The 27063-nt window shown below is 41.6% G+C and overlaps 1 protein-coding gene across 10 annotated transcripts in view; it reads left to right on the forward strand.

The window, feature by feature from the left end:
* The window catches only part of RASAL2 (RAS protein activator like 2), a 280442-nt gene that overhangs the window by 244593 nt on the left and 8786 nt on the right, over positions 1–27063 (forward strand). For 8 of the 10 annotated variants that reach the window (XM_075833092.1, XM_075833090.1, XM_075833094.1 and 5 more), the window contains 6 exons: positions 17918–18062; positions 18193–18337; positions 21368–21604; positions 22382–22583; positions 24652–24851; positions 26018–26879. In XM_075833092.1, coding sequence (XP_075689207.1) covers positions 17918–18062; positions 18193–18337; positions 21368–21604; positions 22382–22583; positions 24652–24851; positions 26018–26879 — 1791 coding nt within the window. The remainder of the gene's footprint in view (positions 1–17917; positions 18063–18192; positions 18338–21367; positions 21605–22381; positions 22584–24651; positions 24852–26017; positions 26880–27063) is intronic. The other 2 variants (XM_075833093.1, XM_075833091.1) reach the window with 1 other exon arrangement.

A 27063-nucleotide genomic window follows, 5' to 3' on the forward strand; every position in this document is an offset into this window, starting at 1 on the left:
TAATATTTTTTATTTATTTTTTGTGTGCTATATATATATATATATAACATTATTCATATCAAGAATTGCATTAAACCAGTTGGTGTTTGCGAGTTGATGGATTGACCTAGATATGAGCGATGCTACTTCTTTAGCTGGGGCATATATGAGCTCCTATGAGCGTCTTACTCACGTACTTTATCGGTACAAACCTTCCTGTTTTGCGGTACTTCCACTCTGAACCGTTGCTCGTGTTTGGAAATTTCACTCATGTCCTTTCACAGGTACTGCCACCTCTTCACACTTACCTAGAACACCGTTGTGGTCTAACCCTTGTATACCCCAACTTGAGTCTCTGCCAGGAGCTGGGATTAAATTCCTCGTACAGCTGTGCTGTGGTGATACTGGTTTTGTGCTCTTCTCTGAACTTGTGGACCGGCATGGGATCCCGACGAGTGCCTTCTTTTGCTACATTCAACTGCGTCATGCTTTGCGCAGTTTGGCTCGTTGGGTCCGGAGTTGCGGTTTTCTAATCTTTAGGATCTCCTTGGGGCACAGACCTTTCTAAGCCCCTTACACAAATCAATGCACTGCTATCTGTTGGGTCTAGACCCTTTGATAAAGCCTTTACGAGGTCGCACGATTATAACCCTGATCTGACTGGGGAGGAGTGGAGAGAAGTAGAGCTCTCCTTTGTTGACTCTGTGGTGAATGCACAGGATGTCTTAATCCAATCTAGGTTTCTTCAACGTATCTATCATACCCCAGTCAGGGTCCAGGGGATGGGTGCCTCAACCTCTGATTCCTGTTTTCGATGTCACGCTGCGGTGGGCACGTATCTCCATTATGTGTGTCTATGCTCTTAGGTCCTACCACTTTGGTCGGAGGTTGTGAAATTCCTCAATGATCATTTTGGATTTCCACAACTTCTCACCCCCCAAATTTGCCTCCTAGGTATTATGAATGTATTAATATAGGATTATTTTGTCAAGATTTTCTTCATTATTATTATGGCCTGGAAGGCTGCTGAGGCACCAAGTACGGTACGCTGGCTTCAGCTTATTCATTAATATGGACCTCTGTATAAAATGTTATATAATAGTGGAAAATGTCTCCATAAATTTGAGAAGATCTGGCGGAGATGGTTGGAGTCATCTAAAACTGCAATTTAAATTTGTTTCAGTTCATTTCTGGGGTCGAGGGAGGTGTCAGGATGCGGAGCGCCTAGGATTGAATGATGTGTGTGGTGTATTGTTGTTAGTGTATAGCTTTTGTTTGCCCGGCTCTACACTTGTCACCTCCCTGACTCTGATTTACTATAATTGTGGACTCTCTATACCTGGTACCCGATGATACGTATTGCTGTCATGGTTTACTCACTGTTCCGCTGTACAAATCTTCTAACTTGTTTTGTTGAAAAAAATGCTAAATAAACAAATAAAAAAACAATGACTAATCAATCGGTGAATACCGGTCAGCAAATAGATGTCTAAATTATACTATAGCCCAGAGAGCGGTACATCAAATAACATCAATAAGCCTCATTATGATGGGTGACACAAGAGTAAAATCTAACGAGAGATCAATGAGCCAATAAAGAAACAAACTGTAATAGACAAAAAACAAATATAAATAGACAGTCATTATTGTTTTTAGGTGGGGAAAGCTTATGAAAAAATTGGTAAGGCTTTCTTCACACAACCTTTTTTTTTTTTTGGGGGTCTTCTAAAAACCGCACTGAATTACATGCGCTTTTTTTGGGTGCCATTTTTTTATAGTCACACATTTTTGTCAGGCACTTTTTATTTTCTACAGAGCAGCGCATTCAAAAACACCAAATCAACCCCTTCCTGCGATTTAAAAAGAACAAAAAAAAAAACGCCACGAAAGTAAAAAAAAAAAAAAAACAACAAAAAATAGCACTCTATTGACTTCCAGCTGACCTCTGGCCGCGTCACATGTGACCACTGCAGCCAATAACAGCCTGGACGCCAGGTGTACAGAGACCGGCAGGGAAGCATTGCCAGGTTTTGGAGAGTAAAGTTTTTTGTTTTCATTTTAAAGTTATTTTTAAGTTATTTTAAACTATCTAGACTCTAGATCTTCACTTGAGTGGGCGGTAGCTGTAATACTGTGCACGACCACTACGAAAATGTCAGCGTGGCGCAGTGATGAGCTGTGTAAGAAATAAAGGGGAAGCAGCACTCGCCTTTAAAACAGCTCAGAATTGGACCCCCACCAATCAGATCTGAGGATAGGCCAGCAATTTTATCTCTCCGAATAATCCCTTTAATTGCCCATCAGCACAATCATTGATATAATGCAACTCCTATCATCTCCAGCCAGTCAGCAGTGTTTATAAGCGACTCTGAAAGTTTGGTGAGGTTAGGAATGTATTAAGACTTCATTACTGTAGAACGTTTCTTTCCTCAGTTGGATGGAAGTTTCCCATCTCCAGATATATCTAAAAAGCCTCCCCAGATAAATGATGCTTTTTGTGGTGTTTAATAGACAGAGATCTAATGTTGTGAGACAGGGCGGACGGTAATGCGTGGAAAGAATTGCAGTCCTGGGAAGCGCTTTGTATTGATGTCAGTATATCAGATCTGTTATGTTCCAGCTCAGTAACCAGTGAAGATTTTCGCTACAAGCGTTCCTCACTATCTTTATTTGCCCGAGTCTCCAGTGACGCACAGAAATGCTGCAAGTTTTATTAAACTACCCGCTCTAACGATTGGGCTGTGGGCCGTGTAGCAGTGCTAATATTGGCGAGGACATTTTATGGCTTTGGAGAGACCGCGTACTATTGGTCTGGTAATGCTGTTATGTAATAAGTATATGTGATTTCCCAATTAGAAAGCTTTATAAATAACCTGAGTGATCATAGCAACCAAACATCTAATTGGAAAAGCACATTAATAACCATGGGATGTGAAATGCGTGTTGCTTACGTAACTGGAGGCAATGGAGGATACACATTTCACAGGAAGAATTCCGCACTCATAGGATACAGTATCACACAGGTATTTATGTAAGGATAATACACATCCATGATGCAGAACAATCGAGGGAAGTATAGGCCACCATGGGGATCACCCTTCAATACCTTTTGAAATGGGCGTATAGTTATTTTTCAATTACAAAGTTATAAAGGGGCCACATTTATCAGTGAATGGCGGTGTTATATTAAAAAGTAGACTTACCCGAATTTCTCAACTGATTCTCCTACACTGGTGCTATATGCTGGATGACCACCAATAATGGATGGCGTTACAATGTCTATTAGGCCAGATTCACACGAACGAGTGCAAGCTCGGACGTGGAAAACGGACGTTTTTCACGTCAGAGTTGCACCCATGCGGGTCCCGTTTTCATGCATTCCCTTGTAGACTTGAGTCTATTGAAAACTGAAAAAAATAGGACATGTTCTATTTTTCAACGGACCCTTCACACGGCCCGTTGAAACAACAGCCATGTGAACGGCTCCATTGAAATACTTGCGTCTTGGTTTAACGGCCGTCACACGGACGTATCCTACAGTCTGCTAAATTTGACTTACATGCGGCCTATTACCTCACTGAAGGTCCCAAAATTATATTCATGAACTTAGAAGAGCAGAGTGAACCATGCTATAGAAATCTAGAATAATGAAGGCAGAAAATTACAAGGTAGTCCATCTATACAACCATTTCTTTGAGAAGTTTTTTCTTTCTTGTGTAGAGATATACAGACTGCAAAGTAGCGGTAGAGCGTAATAGGGAAAACAAACAACCAGCAGATACAAATAACACTAGTAAGAAGGAAAAAAAGAAAGGGGGATGAGAGTTGTGTGTCGAAGTGGAGGTCAGTCTGACCTAGAAAGACAAGTTTGGAAGGCTGTGGATTCCTTAAACATGAGCCAATACCTTTAAGTGACATAGAATTTTTGGCCAGTAACTTCTCCATTTTCTGTATATTAGAGAATATGGAAGGTTATTTCAACAGGGACGCTGTTGTTGTAAATTCCAGTGTGTTGGAATCGCCAATCTAGCAACCCGTAGAAATAAATACATCCAGCGTTGTTCCGTTGTCTCTGTCTGGGTTATTTCTTTTGTCGTCACGTAAACTGCTGGTGGTAGAAACATCCGCGCTCGTCTTTGGAGGTACACTATAATGGTGCGTCAGTAAGGCCGCATTCAGACGAGCGTAATACTCCATGTGCTGTCCGTTGAAATAGCGGACAGCACATTGACACATTCATTTCAATGGGGCTATTCAGACATTGTCCGTTGCGTGAAACTCACTGCATGTCCTATGTTTTTGCGCACCTTGTCGCCTATTAAAGTTTATGGTGCGTGAAAAACACGGACACCACACAGGCGACATCCGTGTTCTGTCCGTGTTTCACACATCGGTTACAAAGAAATGCATAGGAATTTTAAAAAAAAGTGCTTGAACGGACGTGAAAAACGCATGCCACACGCAACGCACACTGATGGCACACGGAGATGAACTGCTGGAATTACGCTGTGTTTTTAACGCATGCAAATCAGACACGCTCGTGTGAATGTTGCCTAAGGCCCTGTTCACACGGAGTATTTTGACAAGCTTTTTGGCGTGGAAACCACTCCGCAAAACTTGTCAAAAACCAGCCAAAAATGCCTCCCATTGATTTCAATGGGATGCGGGGGTGGTTTTCTCCTGCGAGCGGTAAAACCGCCTCGTGGGAGAAAGAAGGGACATGCCCTATCTTCGCGCATTTACGCCTCTAACCTCCCATTGACATCAATGGGAGGTAGAGAAAGCGTATTTCGCAGAGTTTTTTGCCCGTACCACTCAATGGCCGCGGGTGAAAAACACGGAAAATGACATGCAGGAAGGACAAAATCTGCCTCAAAATCCCAAACGGAATTTTGAGGCAGAATTTTCCTCCTGCAAAAAACTCAGTGTGAACGAGGCTAATCTGTGTTAATCACCGTCTGGACCAATTACTAGGTTTTACATTAACAAGTTCAACTTTAACCCATTCCCGTGAAATAAAGGCTAAAATGTCATTTAATCCCCAGACCTATCTTCATTTTTATCACTACCTGCTGGAACAAAAAATGCTAGAAAATATACCGGAATATGCTCAAAATGTGCACATAGCCTATAATGGGCCAGTGGGTGTCCTTTTAGTATATGTTCGGGCAGTATTGTTTTGTGTTGAAAAGCATAGTAGACTACACTTTATAATACCAAGGGATCCTGCAAAAAATGTATACCACACAGTATACGCCCAATGGCAGTCAATGATACCACCATTATCATTGAGAAAAATATAATAAATATGTAGTGAGAACAGATGGGAAAGGTGAATGTAAATGGTAAGATGTAATATGATGGTAACTAAAAAGTGATTCCCATGAGTTTTTGGGTAACCAATAATGTCCGAGGACACCCACAAGACTGTGCATGACCACAATATAATAGCTTTATATTTATTTTAAGAAGCCTGCAGCTATGGGACCTTTTCCAATAATTCTGTTGGCTTTGATACATGCACATTACCTTAGATGAATGTTAATGGTTAAAGCCACATACATTTTCTGGTTGGGAAGTTATTGATTGGTAATCCGAGCATGCTTTCTATATCGTCTTTGTTGTCCATTAAGAGTTCTCTTCTATTGGGGCAACTTCTAGTATTTCACTTTTCCTTGACCGAGATCATGATGGCTGTCCTTATTTTATGTGTGCAGACGAAACACAAACTACTCCTCCATATTGCAGCACAAGTGTAATAAAGACTGTACCAGATAAAGTCCGCTATGTAAAATCGTTACAGAAAAGTTCTATGTGTGCGTTAAAGTCAGGGCACACAGGTTAATTCCACAACAATAATACTCTGACCCTTTTATGATTAAAGGGTTTGTCGAGGATTAGAAAAATGTCTGCTTTCTTCCAAAAACGGCACCACACTTGTCCAATGGTTTTATCTGGTATTGCAGCTCCGCTCCATTGAAGTGAATGGGGTTGTGCTGCAATACCACACCCAACCTGTGTACAGTTATAGCGCTGTATTTGGAAAAAAGCAGCTTGTTCGTTTTATCCTGGTCAACCCATTTAATTGTTTGTTCTATCATGTTGTTTAACCCCTTCAGGACTGAGCCTGTTTTGGCCTTCAGGACGAAGCCGATTTTTAAAATCTGACATGTGTCACTTTATGTGGTAATAACTCCGGAATGCTTTTACCTATCCAAGCGATTCTGAGATTGTTTTCTCGTGACACATTGGACTTTATGTTACTGGCAAAATTTGCCCGATAGATTCAGTATTTAATTGTGAAAAACACCAAAATTTTGCGAAAAATTGCAAAAATTAGCATTTTTCTAAATTTAAATGTATCTGCTTGTAAAACAGATGGTAATACCACACAAAATAGTTACTAGTTACCATCCCCCACATGTCTACTTTAGTTTGGCATCGTTTTTTGAACATTATTTTATTTTTCTAGGACGTTACAAGGCTTAGAACTTTAGCAGCAATTTCTCATATTTTCAAGAAAATTTCAAAAGGCGATTTTTACAAGGACAAGTTCAGTTCTGAAGTGGCTTTGAGAGTCTTGTATATTAGAAAGTCCCCATAAATCACCCCATTTTGAAAACTGCACCCCTCAAAGTATTCAAAACAGCATTCAGAAAGTGTATTAACCCTTTAGGCGTTTCACAGGAATTAAAGCAAAGTAGAGGTGAAAGTTACAAATTTCATTTTTTTTATACAAAATTCATTTGTAATACATTTTTTTCTGTACCACAGAAGGTTTTTCCCAAAAAATTTAACTTATTATTTATTGCCCAGATTCTGCAGTTTTTAGAAATACCCCACATGTGGCCCTAGTTCGGTCATGGACTGAAACACAGGCCTCAGAAGCAAAGGAGCACCTAGTGGATTTTGGGGCCTTCTTTTTTTAGCATATATTTTAGGTACCATGTCAGGTTTGAAGAGGTCTTGTGGGGCCAAAACAATAAAGACCCCCAAAAGTGACCTCATTTTGGAAACTACACCCCTCAGGGAATTTATCTAGGGGTATAGTTAGCATTTTGAACCCACAGTTTTTTTGCTAAATTTATTTGAATTAGTTTGTGAAGATGAAAATCTACTTTTTTCTGAAAAAACGTAGAAATTTTTTATTTTTTCAAGGTATAAAAGAGAAAAAACACCCCAACATATGTAAAGCAATTTCTCCTGATTATAGCAATACCCCATATGTGGTAATAAACTGCTGTTTGGACCCACAGCAGGACTCAGAAGGAAAGGAGCACCATTTGGATTTTGAAATTCAGATTTTGCTGGAATGGTTTTCAGTGCCTTGTCGCGTTTGAAATGCACTGGAGGGAACAAAATAGTGGAAACCCCTGGAAATTGACCCCATTTTGGAAACTACACCCCTCAAGGAATTTTTCTAGGGGTAAAGTTAGCATTTTGACACCACGGTTGTTTTGCTGAATTCATTGAAATTATTCTGTAAAGGTAAAAATCGACTTTTTTTCTGAAAAAAGGTAGCCATTTTTAATTTTTACAAGGAATAATGGAGAAAAAGCACCCCAACATTTGTAAAACAATTTCTCCCGATTACGGAAATATGCCATATGTAGTAATAAACTTCTGTTTGGACCCACAGCAAGGCTTAGAAGGGAAGGAGCACTATTTGGCTTTTGGAGCTCAAATTTAGCTGAAATGGTTTTTGGGTGCCATGTCGCATTTGCAAAGCCCCTGAGAGGCCAAAACAGGGGAAACCCCCCAAAAGTGGAAATTACACCACTTAAAGAATCTATCTAGGGATATAGTGGGCATTTAGACCCCACAAGTCTTTTGCAGGATTTATTAGAATTAGGCCGTGAAAATGAATATCGACATTTCTTCCACTAAAATGTTGCATTTTTTTTCAATTTCACAAAGGATAAAGGGGGAAAAAGCACCCCAACATTTGTAAAGCAATTTCTCCCGAGTACGGCAATACCCCACGTGTGGTCATAAATGGTTTTTCATTAGAAAGTAATTAACCCTTTCTGGAGTGATCCATTTTTTTCTTTTCCTTCTTAGTTTTTTCCTCCCCGTGTTCCAAGAGCCACAACTTTTTTATTTTTCAGTCAATAGAGCGGTATGAGGGCTTATTTATTGAGGGACGAGCGGTCGTTTTTATTGGTGCAACTTTTTGGTACATACAACTTTTTGAGCACTTTTTATTACATTTTTAGGTAGAGCCAAGGTGACCAAAAAAACAGCGATTTTGCCGTTCTAAATTCTTTATTTTTTACGTGAGACGCTCCATACATCACCCCCCACACTACGACATGCTATGTCATGGTGCGCGCAGGGGTTAATGCGCAGCGCATGGTGCGGAGTGAAAATTACAATTTTCCACTCATATGCCATTTTAGTGCATTATATGTTATGCCCAGTTTGTGCCACTGAAGACAAATAACTGAAAATATTAACCGGGTTCTCCCGGGTATGGCGATGCCATATCTGTGGACGTAAATTGGTGTTTAGGCACGCTGCAGGGCTCAGAAGGGAGGGACGCCATTTGGCTTTTGGGGCACAGAGTTTGCTTGGTAGTTGTTCTGTTTGGGGTTTTACTGGTGTTTCAGTTTATAATGTGGGGGCATATGTAATCTGTGCGGGGTACATCAGGGTACATGTTATCTGTGCGGGGTACATCATGGTATAATAAGAGGGTATAATAATGCAGTAAATAAATAATAATCCGCAGATATGTGGCCAGTGTCGCACTTATAAATGGTGCCCGATCTTATCCGCTTTTGGACACTACACATTTTGCATCGCCATATTCTGAGAGCCAGAACGGTTTTATTTTTTCTCCACCGGAGCCGTGTGAGGGTTTATTCTTTGCGGGACAATCTGTAGTTTTCATTGGTACCATTTTGGGGTACCAGAAATTTTTTTGATCACGTTTTATTCCATTTTTTGGCAAGCAAGGTGACCAAAAACCATCAATTCTGACAATGTTTTTTATTTGTTTTTTTTATGGCCTTCACCCTGGGCTATAAATGACCATTATACTTTATTCTGCGGGTCGATACGATTACGGCGATACCAGATGTATATAATTTTTTTATGTTTTGCAGCGTTTGTGCAATAAAATCACTTATTTATAAAATAAATTATTTTTTGTGTCACCATATTCTGAGAGCCGTAACGTTTTTATTTTTCAGTCAAAAAAGCGGTGTAAGGGCTTGTTTTTTGCGGGACGGGATGTAGTTTGTATTGGTACCATTTTGGCGTACGTGCGACTTTTTGATCACTTTTTATTGTATATTTTGGGAGGGTTGGTAACCAAAAAATTGTGATTCGGGCACTGTTTTTCGTTTATTTTTTTCGCGGTGTTCACCGTGCGGGAAAAATAATATTACAGTTTTATAGTTGGGGTCGTTACGAACGCGGCGATACCAAATATGTGTACTTTTTTTAACGTGTTAATTTTTTTCCTATAATAAAAGACTTATTATAGGAAAAAAAGCATTCTTTGTTTATGTCACTTCTAACTTTGATTTTTACACTTTTTCAAAACATTTTTATTATCTTTTTTTAACTTTTTTTACTTGTCCCACTAGGGGACACTTAGACTGGCAGCTCTGATCGCTGCTGGAACACATTACACTACACACGTAGTGTAATGTGTTCTAACTGTCATTGTGACGTAACTGTCACACTGACAGGAAGCAGAGGAGGAACGGCCGGAGGCTGATCCTCCGAGGCTTCCGTACATGGCAACCCGGAGGTCATTGTTTGGCCTCTGGTTGCCATGATAAGGATCGCCAGCCCCCGCAAATACATGTGGGGGGCTGCCGATCCGCTGTAAACCTCTTCGATGTGGTGATCGCAATCGACCACCGCATCGAAGGGGTTAATTGCCAATTTCAGCGGCGACAGGCCGCTGATCGGCAACGGGGAGAGCAGGGCTGACACCCTGCACAGTTAACCGCCGCTGCGGTGTAGCGCCGCGCAGCGGTTAACTTTTAAAGCGCGGACGTAACTGTACGCCCAGGTACGCGAAGTTACTGCTTATCTGGACGTACAGTTACGCCAAGGTGCGGGAAGGGGTTAAACAAAAGAGGGAACAATGAGCTATAACTGATTGTTAATTTTTTTGGGGGAGAAGTGATCTTCTCATAGCAGCGTTGGCCGCAGTGACCCCCCTATTACAGTGTCAGAATTAGTGACCCTCTATAGCAGTGTCGGCTACAGGGCTCCCACAAAAAAACGTTTGACACAATGATCACCATAGTAAAGTTGTCCACAGTGACCCCCTATAGCAGCGTCGCCTGCAATGACCGTCAGCAGTGTCCACCACAGTGACTCTCCCATATAAGTTTTAGCTATAATGTACCCCCTCCCATAACCGCGTCAGCCATAGTAACCCCCCATAGCAACATCAGGACGCAGTTATCCAACGAGGGCAGCTTGCAGGTACCTGTTCCATCAAGGATCAGAGATTAAGACAGGAAAAGATTATGAGTACAATAGCAGTGGTCTGTGGCGGGGGATCTTGTCTTCTCTGGGAGGTCCCACCTTATTTTAGGATCCTCACACAATTCCTGGTAGGTATGGTGAAGATTGAACTAAAAATCTAATTGTATCTCACTAGAAGTATTAGTTGGATAAGTTCATCCGTGACCGACAATAACAAAGATCAGAGCGGAGCTAATTTATTCATAGGCCGCTGCATTTTGTTTCCTTACTTAGTCCATTAGTTAATTTATGGGGCAGTCACCGCACCTTCTTCAGTTCTCCACCCGCTCATTATAGGTTCCCAAGTATACAGATTAGTGATTTATCCTGTGAAATGTATGTATAGAAGAAGACCCCTCTGAAATTATGGTCTTATGACCCCCGCCACAGTACATCTGTATCTTTCATGATCAGTGGACATAGGTTTTCTATGAAGCTGCAGAAAACTACTGTGGATCATCTCTCGGGACCTCTGGTTGTATAGATTGTATACGTGGTCACAGATTATCTACATTTTAGAGATGTGTATATAGGAACTACTATAGGCAACAACCCAAAAGTTAGGCCCGGTTTGCAAATCGGCTGGGATGTATACACTCACAGGCAAAGCCCAGACAAGAGGAGTATACAGAATTCGCAGAGGTCTTACTAATCCCAAGAAAACAGACTAATTTTGGTAGCGTTCACTGCCGGGACGGTCTTTCTGCCTACAGGCAGTATAATAACATAGGTTTTTTGCATGACTAAGATCATGCCAGCCGTGCGGTTTCTTTCATGATGCAATGCACATTTCACAAGCTGTTATTCTGAGTTCCTGTTAGATGGTAACATCCAGGGACACATCAGTTTGTGAATAGCGGAGCATAATATCTCAGCCCCATGTTTTCATAGTCACATTGCTATATTTGTACCCAGCGCTGGTGATGTCCCCGGTGTACCAACCACTGCAACATAACACGCAAAGCATCAGTGTAAGACATTTTTTATTTGTTTCAAGAGCCTGTAAATCTTCCCAGCAACATTCATTTTGTCTGGTATAAAAAGAACTGCACTTACGTGCTATGCTGAAATATGGCCCCTAGAGCTGATCTTTAAGGGTTACCTTAAATCAGAAAAAATTGTCTCCACCCCCCCCCCCCCCACCCCCAGGAAACAGCACCACTCCTGTTTACAGGCTGACTCTGGTATTACAGATCATCTCCGAGTTGCAATACCAGACACAGCCATTGATAAATAGTGGAGCTGTTTTGGGGAAAAAACGCAACAAATTTTTTTAAATCTTTTTTTCTTATAATGTTGCAACTTCTTTAATGACTGCAACGTGATCTTGTATCTGGTCTCTGTGAGCATAACTACCAGGCTAGCAGGTATAGCAATTGTTATCGGACTCAGAAGCTAAGGGGGTGACCTTCCTAGTGTTAAAGAAGCTTCCGTCAACCAGCCGTTCATTCACTGCAGCTAACGGAGAAGAAGAAAGAATCGAGTGGAGTGTGTAAGAGGAGGAGTGGATAGGCCATGGATAATTGAATGTATTGAGAGGCCGAAGAAATGAGGAAAAGACACCGGGGGCTGAGCGGTGACAGAGATAATCATAACCTTTGCATTTCTTGAACACACTGCTGACGGCGGTCATTGCAAACTAGAGCCCTAATTCCGGCTTGTTACCATGGATGGGTTATACCGGATGTATCCATAGAGGGTTATAAACTTATTCTGTCCATAGAGCCGCCTGAACAGCCGCGAGGACAGAAAAGTCCCCCCTTCCATATGAAATGTTAACAAAAGTAAGAATTGTTAGCACTGCTCATACTATATTACTTGAGTCTTTTTATAGCCGGTCAAACTTTTTATATAAATAAGAACTTGATGTGTCTTCTCCGCACAGTGTATGTGGACAGGGAAGGTACTTGAATACTTGGTGGAAGTCCGGTGACCACAGCTTATAACACAACGTAGTCACCCAGCGACAGGGATATAAAGACAAGGCCGGTGCATATGGCTAAGGGTATGTTCACACATTGTGTTTTCAGGCGTGTTTCAGGGCATAAATGCCCCGAAATACGCCTGTAAAAACGGTCGCTAAACGCCTACAAACATCTGCCCATTAAATTCAATGGGGAAAAACGGCGTTTCATTCAGACTGGGCGGTTTTTTTACGGCGCAGTTTTAAAAAACGACATGTAAAAAAATTTCTCCGTAACAAGGAGCATGCCGCTTCTTGAGCCGTTTTTGGAGCGGTTTTTAATTCTGTCAATAGAAAAACCGCTCCAAAAACATCTAGAAAAAACGCCTCAAAAAAACATTTTCAGCTTAAAAAAACGGAAGAAAATCAGAGGCTGTTCACTCAGAAAACCGCTTTGTCATTTTCAGCTGTTTGTGACTCAGCGTGTGAACATACCCTTATACTTACACATGTAACCAAAGAAACTGATTATGCAGTGTAAAAATTAGCGAAATATATTGTATTATTATTTGTAGATACTTGCTAGATAGTGGAGTTGCCTTTTCAATTCTGTGCTGATGAACTTAAGTCACTACAGAAGGGCTTGGTAAAAAAGAAATCGTATAGTAAGGGCTTGTCCACAAAAATTTCTGCAGCAATTCCGCAGAAACTAGCAGAAATACTGCCGCGGAAAAACCGCACCATTTCTTGCTTTTTTTACGGCAGAAAATGATTTTGCTGCGTTTTTCTCAATGCTGGGACATGGTGACATCTCTGAAAAACGCAGCAATTCAGCCCACTTTCCGCAGCAGAAATTGACATGCTGCGGTACGAAAAATACGCACCGCACCGTAAATTTCTGCTCGGAAATTTGATCTAGCGCCTTAATGTTTTTGTTAAATCTCATCCACTATGTTGCTACTGTATTCTGCTGTGTCTTTTCCATCTGCAATTACGAAAAAGTCGCAGCAATTCAGTTACGTGTGCACAAGCCTCATGGAGCAACATTGACGCGGCCAACAGCTTCGCTGGTACCCTGTTCGGAGCAGCGGTCAAGTTGCTACTTATTGGCAATACATTGTTGCCAGTAAAAGGGCTGTTTACCGGTAAATTTGTGCGACCATAAACTGTGTATTCATAATGGCTGTACTATTTTGCAGCTCTTTTAATAATAATAATAATAATAATAGAAATAATAATCTTTATATAGCGCCAACATACTCCACAGCACTTTACAATTCAGAGGGAACATGAACAGACGATATCAGACATTACATAGTGACAATTCAAACGAGAGGAGTGAGGACCCTGCTCACAAGAGCTTACAATCTATAAGGAAATAGGGGGGGGGACGCAAAATGTAAAAAGTGCTTGAACAGTACAATGGTCCGACCATCTTTTATACACATGGGGTAGTAACATAAAGCTGCATGAGCCGTCACCAGCCAGTATTCGTGTATGACAGACATGAAGTGCATTTGGATGGAGGGAGTGTGGGGGCATATTTCTGAATGAGGGGGTCAAGTTCTGATGACAAATGTAATAGGGGGCCAGGGAAAGGAGTCAGATTAGGGAATGCGATAGGCCTGTTTAAAAAGATGTGGTGTTCAAAAATGTGATACTGATTAATTTGTTAGGCCTTGTTCACACAGTAGAAACGAAATCACCGGGAATTCCGTTTGTAAAAAGCCTCCTATTGCTTTCAATGACAAACCACCCCATTATTTAGACGGGGCAGAATTTTCAGCGGCGGAATTGCAAACTACCTTGCCGGAAGAAAAAAAGAAGTGAGGGCGTGGTTTCCGCAGTGGAATCTCTGTCAAATCCACTGATTCTTTTTCTTCATGAAAAATCCATAGTGTGAATATAGCCTTAAAGGGCAACTAGATTTGCAGATACAATAGAAAGTCTATGGGCCCGTAAACCAACTGCTCGACTGCTCAGCCGAGCGCTTCTGCTGCTTTATTTTAGCGATCGGTGGACCCATACCGATCAAAACTTCTGACATATCACTATGACATGTCAGAAGGTTTCTGATAGTTTAGTTATCCTTTAAAATATCTTTACTGGGACTAGAACTCCATTTACATCCCTGTATCTTATGTATATTTTAGGCATATGAATTGAACTCAATGATAACAGTATGCAGTAGGCTCCTAAGCTCCCTCTAGTGGTGGCTGCAGTGAGTCAGAATTTTATGTTTGACGCAGGGGATTTAGGGCTCTGTATCCGTAAATTAGAGGTTCTACCTATATAAAGATATATTAAGAAAATAATAAATTTTGGACTTACAAAATGACAAATGGTGGAGTCTTTACGCTTAGGGTATGTGCACACACACAAATTACGTCCGTAATGTACGATGCTAGGAGTCCCTGCCTCTCCGTGGAACTACTGTCCCGTACTGAAAACATGTTTTCAGTACGGGACAGTTGTCCTGCAGAGAGGCAGGGACTCCTAGCATCGTATATAACTATGATGCTAGGAGCCCGGCTCCCTGCACTGTGTTCGGTCCGGGACTTGCAGCCGAAATACGTCCGTCAATTACGGACGTAAGTGTGTGTGCACATACTCTTAGGGTATGTTCACACGCTGAGCCAAAAACGTCTGAAAATACGGAGCTGTTTTCAAGGGAAAACAGCACCTGATTTTCAGACATTTTTTGAGCAACTCACGTTTTTCGCGGCGTTTTCGTGCCGTTTTTTCGGCCGTTTTTGGAGCTGTTTTCAATAGTCTATGAGAAAACGGCTCCAATAACGTCCCAAGAAGTGTCCTGCACTTCTTTTGACGAGGCTGTAATTTTACGCGTCGTCTTTTGACAGCTGTCAAACGACGACGCGTAAATTACAGGTCGTCGGCTAAAATACGTCGGCAAACCCATTCAAATGAATGGGCAGATGTTTGCCTACGTATTGGAGCCGTATTTTCAGACGTAAAACAAGGCATAATACGCCTAGTTTACGCCTGAAAATAGGTCGTGTGAACCCAGCCTTACTTGCAGAGCTGTGATTTTTTTAGTCAGGCCAAATCAATGGCTACCACCTGCTGCGAGGTCGTTGCCTAATTATCCATATCTTCTTTTGCTGGACACCTATTAATGAGGCATGGGGGGTAGGTGTAGCCACACCTGAATTTTTAAGATTTTGTATACAGTTAGGCATTAATATTTCTATTTTGATCATGGGTTTCCTTCAAGTACAAAAGACGTAAACGTTCCTTTGTGGCTCTGAATGCTGCTAAATGTTTCTTGTTCATCTGCAAAAGAAAAGAAAAGTTCTTATTCTGCTGATTATTTCTTTTGTGATCCGTTTTTATGAGACTGATTACTCGCGTCGACCTCTTTGCGTTTCCACGCTGAGAGTACTTGGAAGTGTTTGCTGGGCTTGAATTACAGATTGTCAAGCTGTTGGAGAACATTTCTCACCAGTAAATTTCTAATGACTTTTTTTCTGTAGTTTACATAAAGATTGCTGCAACAACCACAATGAATAGATGTAATTGCTCATAGAAACATCACATAAAAACCCAATTGTTCCGCCTCATCCCAAGATTTCATTTCACCATCATTTTTGTCAATTTTGGGCAGAGCGTTCTCTTATCAGGAACTGCACTGTGAGCGGTCCTCGCACATGGATTTCATTACAGGCATTTGTTATAACATGTGAGTCCCAGCAGAAGTTTGGGATTCGGCAGGCAATGTGAATAGTGAACAGATTGAAATAAAAAGGGGAACGAGACTTTAAACCCTATTTTTCCTAAATATCTGTAATGTTCCAACCTGCATTATAACGCCACTCTCACAGTTCATTTCACTATATATAGTCCTCTTTGTAATGCCGCCCTCCCAGTAATGGGATTATTATAGCTGCCCATCATCTGTTTTGAAATGTTTTGTTCACTTCTAATGCTGGGTTTACATGCGGTCAAAATGCGATGTGAGAACCAAGCCTTAAACTGAGGATGTATTCAAACGTTGAGGTTAAAACTGCATCCAAAAACCACATGCCTTTTTACAGCGATTTGTCGCGTTTTACAATGCAGTTGGGGTAAAGGCAACGGCATAGAGAACTCATCAAATCACCGTAAATTTGCATGCGGTTTTTGTTTAATTTTTTGGATGTGGTTTTAACTGCACCTCAACTGTAACATCTGAATATACCCTAATAAACAAAAAAAAGCGTGAGGAGCGCAATAAAACTTTTTGGTGTAGATTCACCTGGAAGAGTATTTTAAACAGGATCTATCGGCTTTTCTGAGAAGTCTTTTTTAGTAAATACTTGTACTCCCCATTTTGAGTTTTTTTTTAGAACTCTGCGCCATCACTTTCCTCTGTTATTATTCCTGGAAATGTATGAAGATATTGACAACTGGGTGTAACCACTCCGCTTGTTATAGGGGCGTTTCTCTACACATTCTGGAACTTTCAGCACTGATTGGACAATGTCACACTGTGTAAGGACACACCCCCAACTAATAACACCCAGTTATCATTTTATTCATACATTTCAAAGAGGAACGGCACAACGTGGAGTTATAAGAAAAGTGTCACCAGAATTGTTATTTCATGGGAATTACAAGTATTTACTAAAACAGACATGTCAGCAGAGGTGACAGGTCCACTTTAAGGATAAGCTTAGAGGACCTGTTCGCTCTCCTGACATGCCTCTTTTAGTAAATACTTGTAATTCCCATGAAATAACAGTTGTGGAGCATATTTTTTTAGAACTCTGTTGTGCCAATCCTTAGCTATTCCTCCTGGAAATGTATGGATAAATGGTTGTATCTCTGAACAGTCAGTGTTGACAATGTCAGATTGTATAGGGACATACCCCGTTGACAAGGTAAAGGTAACACCCAGTTTTAAATATATCGATACATTTCCCGGAGGAACAACATAGGAACAACACAATTCGGAGTTCTATGACGTCGTTGGGTTAAAAATCGTACACGCACCATATTTCTCAGCAGTTTTGGTTGATCTTGACTTGTCATTTATGGGAATCACCGGGTCCTATATCAGTGCGTATGAGAATGCAGAGTGTGAATTTACAATGACCATTGCTTTATATACGTGCGTAATAATTCTTAGGATTACAAAGCTAGGAACTCCAGTTTGCCGTAAACTATATGGCTAATATTCACTATCCCTTTAAATTGACAAATGCTTATATGTTATGCACAGAAAAGTTTATTTCCCTTAATGCCACACCAGGTATTGCAGTGGGAGTTCCTTGGCAGGGCATAAAGAAATACTTGGAACAAACCTTAAAAAAAAAAAAAAAGTGGCGTGGATTGGATTTTGCATTACATGTTTTGTACCACAATTCATGTTTGTCCATGGGCTGTGCTTAGAATTGTAGTTTGGGAGCTGCAATACCAGAAACAGCCCATGGCCAGGAGTGGCGCTATTACTATATATAAAAAAAAAAAAGCAGATTGTTTTATTTTCTAATCCTTGGCAACCCCTTTAGCCATCAAAGTTGATAAACTGTTTTCATTCATCAGGACTTCCTGACCGACCTGGTGATGTCGGAGGTGGACCGATGTGGCGACCATGATGTCTTAATCTTTAGGGAAAATACGCTTGCCACAAAGGCCATTGAGGAGTATCTAAAATTGGTGGGGCAGAAATACTTGCACGATGCTCTTGGTAAGTGTAGGCTTTCCGCTTCTAGAAGTGGAGGGGTTGTTGGTATATTTATAGTGTTTCGTTTATTTTTTTTTTTCTCCCTCCATCTATTTTTTATATTGTGTTTTAAATCTCCTGTTTCCTCCCTCAGGGGAGTTTATCAAGGCCCTGTATGAGTCAGATGAGAACTGCGAGGTTGATCCCAGTAAATGTTCGTCTAGCGAGCTCGCTGAGCATCAAAGTAACTTGAAGATGTGCTGTGAGCTGGCGTTCTGTAAAATCATCAATTCCTACTGGTGAGTAACCCAGCAAGTCCTACATGTGACCGGAAACCATGGTCATCAGCCCATGTGTCCTAGTGAAGAAATGCAAGAAAACGCTAAAGATTGTCCAGACTGTGACATTATGCATTTTTAGGAGCTAGAAGTGTTTCCTGAATGATTTGTCTGATTTTGGAAGCTCCTGATCAGAATCGCTTTTATGATGTGTTTACATAGTGAATGGGTGTGGTCCTATTAAAGGGATTTTCCATTCCCAGGATAGGCCATCAATATCTGATCGGTGGAGGTCCTACTCCCGGCACCCCTGCCGATCAGCTGTTTTGAAGGGGCCGTGGCACTCAGACAAGCGTTGCTTCTTCATTCCTTACCTGCTCGTACTGTGAATCGCCAGCACACTTGTAGCGGCTGTTCACAGTATTACAGACTTCTCCCATTCACTTCAATGGGAGAAGGCTGTAATACTGTGAACTGCCGCTGCAATTGTATCGGCGATTCACAGTACGATCAGTGACTGTAATACTATTACTACAGAAACTACTATTCATTTCCCTTTGGGGATCAATAAAGTCATTCTTATCTTAATAGAGATGAAGCAGCACAAGTACGAGTGCTACGGCCCTTTCAAAACAGCTGATCGGCGGGGGTGCCGGGAGTTGGACCTCCACCGATCAGATGTTGATGGTCTATCCTGAGAATAGGCCATCAATTTCTTATGACTTTACAACTCCTTTAAATACCCCAAAAACGTATTGATGTGGCCTAGCAAATTAGAACCAATGAATTGCCCGTTCATTATTTAGTTATTTACATTGTTTTTTTTTTTTTTTATCTTCTCAGAAATTTTTTGTATCACCTTGAGAAGACTAAACATTGCAGCCCATGAGCCATATCATCTCATTAGGGACTCCCTGCAGTTGGCTTTTATCATTCTTTGGCCCTAATCCCTTCGTCCATTCAACCCCATTGTGACAGCCTAATGTTAAATAACATCGGCTTAGAAAGGTCCTTGTCCCATTATTTGATGGCAGAACTTGCTCCCCTGTGCGCTTCCATTGACATCATTTCAAAGGCTTGAGAACCCTCTGATCATGAATTGTGCCCTACATGTCCAGTCTTCTGTTTAGGCTTTTTAGTGATGTCTTCGTGATTTTAGGGATTGACTCCATACATCTGGTTTCTGGTCATTCATGTTTTTGAGCATAAGGCCTTATTCACACGGTGCAGATTTGTCATGCAAAACCAGAATTGGATCCAGTAGAGGAGACACCTTACATATTTCCCTTTGGTTTAAGTTCCAGTTCCTGGTTGTGGCTTAAATTATATGCAAAATCTGCATCATTTCTTCACTGTGTGAACAAGGCCTAATAGTTTTACTGAATTAGTTGGGCTTTCTCTTAATTTAGGCATTTATGACAAATCCACACCCCTGACCCCCGTTCTGCCACATGCAGGTGGAGATGTAATGGAGAGTGCAGCTCTATCCATTCAATCTTTGTTATGGAAGCTCCCATGTGGGGGAACCTCACCTATCAGACTTTTATTATAGATCCTGTGCATATGTCATGCATTTTTTTTATTTTTTTTATTTTTAATTAGCATTTTGCAAAAACTTAAAGTGTAGCTAAATGTTCAACAAACTTCTTATATGTCATAGTGACATGTCAGAAGTTTTGATTGGTGGGGGTCCGAGCACTGAGACCCCCACCAATCGCTAAAACAAAGCGGCATAAGTGCTCATGTGAGTGCTTAGCCGCTTAGTTTCTGTTCGCCTTTTTCCGGAAAGCCCATGTACCGGAGTATGGGCTCATAGACTTTCTATTGAGCCTGTACTCCGATACATTGATTTCTGGAAAAAGCCGAACAGAAACGAAGCGGCTGAGCGCAAACACGAGCACTTATGCCGCTTTGTTTTAGCGATTGGTGGGGGTCTCAGTGCTCGGACCCCCACCAATCCAAACTTATAACATGTCAGAAGTTTGTACGTTTAGTTGCCCCTTAACTTTATAAGAAACTTTGTAACTACAGTATTTAAATATTCCAAGGACACCCGTTTGTTTTTCACATAGAAGAGTTGGGTCTTTCAGGGTCATACCTCCATAAATATATGCCTACAGGACTTTATGATGAGATTTATCTTCCATTACTTTCCTGTCTGTATCGATTAGGAGTGACTAGAGAAGAAGCTGGACAGGACAAATTCGGCTTCTCTGCTGCCCAGTAAATGGGCCACCACTTATTATGTATTTATAATAGCCACAAAATGTGCCAATGTGGATATTTTTTTAAAGAACATAAAGGTAGTCATTGATTATGACGGAAAAAAAGGTGGCATGTCCCCTTTAAAAAAATGTACTTCACTGGAAATAGTGACCTATGCAACTGTCTGCAGGCTATCAGAGATGTTTGGAAGTTGTGGCTTCATAACAGATGGTGTAACACAGGTTGCCCAAAAATGTAAAGAACATAGCGGACCTATTTAAAGAAAAAAAATGTTGGTTTGACCACTTGCCAAGCTCCGTCACATTGCCGCAGTGCCATGTTATAATGGCGGCAATGCTTTTTATATCAAACTGAATGCGGCCTTTGTTTTCTCTTCACAATGATTTGATGTGTTTGCAACACAGAACTCCTTGTGCCAACTGTTCCCTTTCTGTAAATCCGAAGGACAAATATAACCTATTCATTAATATCATTCACGCTTTCCAGTCACATTGATGGATCTTAATTCTCAGAAGAGAAATCTAAATGTCATCTTTTATATGAGCTGAGAGAATGGCATCACCTACTTGGTCACTACCAGAGAGCAGCAAAATGAAACCTGGTACGAGGGGTGGCATTTTGTAGGGTTTGAATGCTGCTCGGTGACAATTTTAGGTAATGGTCATCAGGAGTCTTGGGAATTTACAACACAACTTGGAAATGAAAGTGATCGCCACAAGTGAAGTTGTCACGGCATAGCCATTATTTAGTTTTACTGAGCAGCAGAGTGATGTATACTCACTTATTTTTTTATTATTATATTTTTTTTTTACTTTTTTTTTACAGTGTTTTTCCCAGGGAGCTAAAAGAAGTCTTTGCATCTTGGAAACAGCAATGCATTAATAGGGGCAAGCAAGACATCAGCGAGCGACTGATCAGTGCCTCCCTGTTCCTCCGGTTCCTCTGCCCATCAATCATGTCCCCTAGTCTGTTTGGCCTCATGCAGGAATATCCAGATGATCGCACTTCCCGGACTCTGACACTCATAGCCAAGGTGATACAGAATCTCGCCAACTTTGCAAAGTAAGTGTTGACCGTAAAGAGGTCCCAACCATTACGAATTATTTTCTGCCATTTTTATTCTACTTTCTGGCTGAAAGAAAGATTGCAATTTCTGCAAGTGTTCGAGGCCGACTGACTGGTTGCACTTGATTCTTAAGCCATTACTTTTCCTAAAAACACTCTTTCTACTTAGTGCTTTTTTTCATTAACGTTGAATCTTACAATTGTTCTACAGTACTCCTTAGACTTTGTTCACACGGCATATTTTCACTCGTATTTTGGTGCCGATATGCATTTGAAATATGCCTGCAAACAGCTTCCCATTGATTACAGTGGGAAATACATTGTGTAGTTCATATGAGACCTATTTTTATGCCGCAGAATTAAACAAGTTGCATAAAAAGACACTTCAAAGAAGTCACTTTTTGAAGCGTTTTATAAGCTGTTTTTTCACTTCAAAGTATTTTTTGTTGACGTGTCAAAAACCACTTGGAAAGTACGCTTCAAATAATCATTCAGAACACTCCAGTAAACGCCTGCATTTCATAGGATGGTTTCTCTTGAAATCAGCCTGTAAAATGTGCCGTGTGAACTTGGCCTAAGGGTATGGAACCCAAAAGCAACTTCTGCTGTGTGGCCGGACTGACATGCGGTTTTACAGCAAATCGAAGGATGGGAGTGGGGGGGGGGGTTAATAATTGGTAATCATGTCCCTGTGATTTTGCAAAAAATCCCCCACATGTACTCGACACATTAAAATCTTTAGTTTATACTTAATATCTTCTTACTCTTAAACAGATTTGGCAATAAGGAAGAATACATGGCCTTCATGAACGACTTCTTAGAGCATGAATGGGGTGGGATGAAACGTTTTCTCCAAGAGATCTCAAACCCAGATACCATCTCGAACACGCCAGGATTTGAAGGTTACATCGACCTTGGCCGAGAGCTCTCAGTCCTGCACAGCCTCCTGTGGGAAGTGGTGTCTCAGCTCGATAAGGTAACAAGCACAGAGGACTGGTGGCCTTTTGCCTGTGTCCTCACACTGGAAAGTGCTAGTTTAAATGGTGTTGACCAAAATTACATTACAGAAATGTTTATCTTATTTGAAGTCTAGATTCTCTTTGTAAAGGAAGAGCTGTATTCCCGATATTTAGCTCACAGATAAGGGGCTGTTGGTTAATCAGCAGCGCCTCTTTTTCTACCGATCACTAATGATTCATCGGGAGCTGAAACTCCATCGCCATCTAGTGGAAGTGCAGTTTCCCACATTTCAGCTTAGTGGGTGAAATTAGAGTGTTCAGACGAAAAATGTATGACATGAGGTATTCTGTCTGTGTCACTGATCCCATAATGTCAACCAGAAGTGCATTTTTAGTCACCATATAGCTCTGTAGACACTGCAGTTTTGTAGGTGGGTCACTGCACTCATGCCTTTGAATGAGTAACAGATCACAACACCTATAATCCAGGTGAAGATGTTGGTGATTATAGTACTTTGTGGTTATTCCACGCACCGTTTAGCGGATCATCTTCTATTATGAAAGAGAACCTGTTGATTTATATCCGTGACACTGACATGACACTGGTTTGGTTGACAAAGAAAATTGTCCTAGATGAAATAGAACCGAGGTACTCCATAGATGATTGAAATATTATGTTCGCTCTTAGCCTTACTCATAGCGGTATCACTACATTGGCATCAAATTCAAGTTTTTCCATCTTCCTGTGTAAAGCCAATGAACATTTTAAAGTGATTTGTCCCAATGGGACAACTCCTGCGATGTAATACAGAGGTCTCTGCACTGGAAATGTCTGGCTGGTCGTGGCTTCCCCCTGCAAAAGTCATTGGGATTTGGTAAGCCGGATCCACTGCAATTGGCTGCCATCTTAAAGGGATGGTCTGTGATGAAACAACCCCTTTAATTGAGGCTACTGGTAACTACAAATGCCAGATCTGTGGTGCATGTCAGCCTATAATATAGGAAAAGTCATCTGCACTTATGGTTGTATGTTATGGGATCAGCGAGACAGACAGATACCCCATGTCATATATTTTTCATCTAAACAGTCTAATTTTACCCACTAAGTTGAAACATGGGAAAATGCACTTCCACTAGATGGCGATGGAGTTTCAGCTCATGATGAATCGGCAGTGATAGGTGGAAAAAGAGGCGCCGCTGATTAACTGAAAGCAGTCAGTGCGTTAATAAATAGCTGAAAGAAGCACTCCCCTGTAAAGATATAGCACATGTATATCTTAGAATTCAGCTGAATACCAGAAAACGAACCTTAAAGGTATATTCACTTATATGATGCCATCTTGTGTAATGCTCAGTTCCCTCTCTTAGCACATACTGGTAAGTTGACTTGTTAAGTGACATTGGTTGTTTTTGCTTTTCCTCCAATGGGTTACTACATATTCTGTCTTCTGATTTGCGGTATTGTCGCTCGCTATGTTGTGGCGTCTCAAATCCCATCATATTTCACTGGTTGATTCGATGCCCCCCACGATCAGCCGATTTCACATAAATTACCTACACGGCCTATTAACATTATCCATCAGCAACAGCCGGACTACAACACCTGGCTGATTCCCTAGAGTAGTCATCCTCTCAATAATACTGTTCACCTTTCTATCTTTCCTCCCTTCACTAGGATGGACGCATGCCCCACTCTCTAACCCACAGGCCCGTGTATCTTCTGGATGCATACCACTTTTACCCTCGTCTCTCCCTGCATTTTGTTAGCTTTGCATGTTTGTTTTGAGTTGGAATGGCAGTAGTTTTAGTTATGTTAAGCATGAATTAATTATTTTCCTTCTGGATTTGAGCAGTCCTAATTTCTTCTCTATTTCCTTTTCTCCCTTGCCCTTTCCTACCCCGATGCCTGGCTACACCCCGTCTCCTCCATCCGTCACATCGTGGTTGATAATATGGCTCTGCGCTCATGCCATGCGCTCACATACTCATATGAACCAACCAAAAAAAAAAAACACCTGCCCTCCGAACCCCTCCTGGCCTTTCCCGTCACAATGGCGGATGTTGCCACGCATATTATCCAATCAGGGTGAAAATTCCTTCCTACAGGCCACCGTGGAAAAACTGGGACCGCTGCCACGTATCCTTGCCGACATCACCAAATCACTGACCAATCCCACCCCCATCCAGCAACAGTTAAGACGATTCAGTGAGCACAGCTCCACTCCAAATGTAAGTGGCAGCCTTTCTTCAGGACTTCAGAAGATATTTGAGGATCCTGCAGACAGGTGAGAACGTACACAGACTGTGTATTATACATTGACTATGTTCATGGCAACAGGACGTAATACAAACCAATTGTTTCACGCCTATTGTACTGTGGAGGCTTTCATAAGAAAACTGAAGACAAAAAAATGCAATATAGGGGTTTGGCATCTAGAATATGTCATAAAATGCGCATTTAATTTTAGACTAATTTAAGAGCAGATGTTTGCACCTCAAAAGGGGTCTAAAAAAGAGGGTGTGTCTAATCGGTAAAGGGCGTGGCTTAAAGTTCACCAAACAAAAACTAAGCCCACCAAGCGTTTGGATGATGAGGAGAAGTGTCTAGTATGGCTAGACCCGCCAGATTTATCATGCAGCATGCACTACTGGGATAAATTTGACGCGTCATCAAACTGCCTGGTCTAAGTTTAGGCTGTCTAAATCTTAGATCGTTTAGAAAATCTGCCCCATAGTCAGCAAAATGTGTCCCTTTTCATATGCACTAGGGCATATAAACATCATAGAGGGCTCAGGATGTCCCTGTATGTGCTAAAGCAGAGAGTCACTAACAAGCGGAACATTGGAATAGCTGCATGTAATACTACATTTCCCCTCTAGTGGTCGCTACAGAGGAAATGAGCAGCTGACTGCGAATTCCCCATAAAAGTCAGCGGTGGCTCCCATATTACAGAGGTTGTCTGATGAGACGACCTTTTTGCAGTTTTTATTAATAACCTCCAAGTGTCATCCCGCATTTTCCTAAGCCGTTTCTGTCTCCAGAGATCTGGCACTATAGTCCCACATTATACGCTGCACCCACTTTTAACTTTAGTTTTAGCCTGAAGCCTCCTAAGTGGCTGGAAAGTAAAGGGGATTTGGTTTGTGCCCCTTGTATAATCACTATGGCGCTCCCTTTCGTTAGGGTTTTGTTAATGTTGTTTAACTTTAGCAGCATTTTGGTCTGACTATTATTGTGCTGGACTATTGTCCTTTAAAACATTTTAGATAGTATTTAAATAATGCTATTATGGTCGCACCTAAACATTCCGTATGGTTACAATAGCCTTGGAGGGCAGCGCTCACAGATCTCGCTCCACAAGAAATATTCTTATAAACATTGGCCATATGAATTCTTTCTTGGTAATTTGCATTGATTCTTCATATCTAACAAGAGATTATTTTTGCACAGTGACCTTATGAAGCTGAAGTCTCCAACCATCGAAATTGCAGATAACTACTTCCGAGGGAAAACATTGTTGCTTGTCCAGCAAGCATCGACGCAAAGCATGTCTTATTCTGACAAAGACGAGAGAGACAATGTGCTTCCCAATGGACGTAGCGTGTCCTTGATGGACCTACAGGACTCCACTGTCATTCACACTGAGCGATCCGCTGTTGTTCAAGAGCCACCATTGCGTTTAACTGGCAGTCAGTTGTCTATTGCCCATATCGCCACCATCAAGCAGTTACGGGACAACCAGAACACCCCACAGAGTGCTCCACAAGTCAGGAGACCCCTACATCCAGCCTTGAGTCAGCAGAACAGCTTGCAACCCTTGTCTTTCCAAAACCCAGTGTACCATCTCAACAACCCTCCACCAACCTTGCCCAAAGCATCTGTAGACTCTAGTCTTGAAAATCTAAGCACTGCCAGTTCCCGAAGCCACAGTAACAGTGAGGAATTCATCCTCAGTGGACCCAGCAATAGCAGCATGGAAGACTTTACTAAAAGGAGTACCCAGAGTGAGGACTTCAGCAGGCGGCACACCATGCCAGAAAGACCCATTCCGATCGCACTGCCACGACAGAATAGCACAGGGCAAGCACAGATACGAAAGACCGACCAAGCCGCTCTTGGCGCTCGAGCCAAGGCCCCACAGTCCTTGCCACACAGTGCCTCCTTACGTAGCACAGGCAGCATGTCGGGCATCTCTGCCACACTACTTGCCGAACCTGTGCAGAATGGTAACCGGTCTAGACAACAGTCAACATCGTCCCGTGAGAGCCCCGTACCAAAACTACGAGCCATTCACCGCCAACAAACACAGCAGGTAAGGCAGAGGGCATCTACTACTTTGCTGCTGGATCGTTTTCTGGCACAGGGCATGGGCGCTCTTCCTTCACTTCCCGTCAGCTTTCTATACATTGAGGGTGAAGCAGCTGGTGCACAGTAATAAAGTTATACTTGGCAAGAGGGAACGTTTCATTATAAATCAGCAAAATGAGTTTTCATAT

This window comes from Rhinoderma darwinii, chromosome 7, assembly GCF_050947455.1.
Source record: "Rhinoderma darwinii isolate aRhiDar2 chromosome 7, aRhiDar2.hap1, whole genome shotgun sequence".
Lineage (NCBI taxonomy): Eukaryota > Metazoa > Chordata > Amphibia > Anura > Rhinodermatidae > Rhinoderma > Rhinoderma darwinii.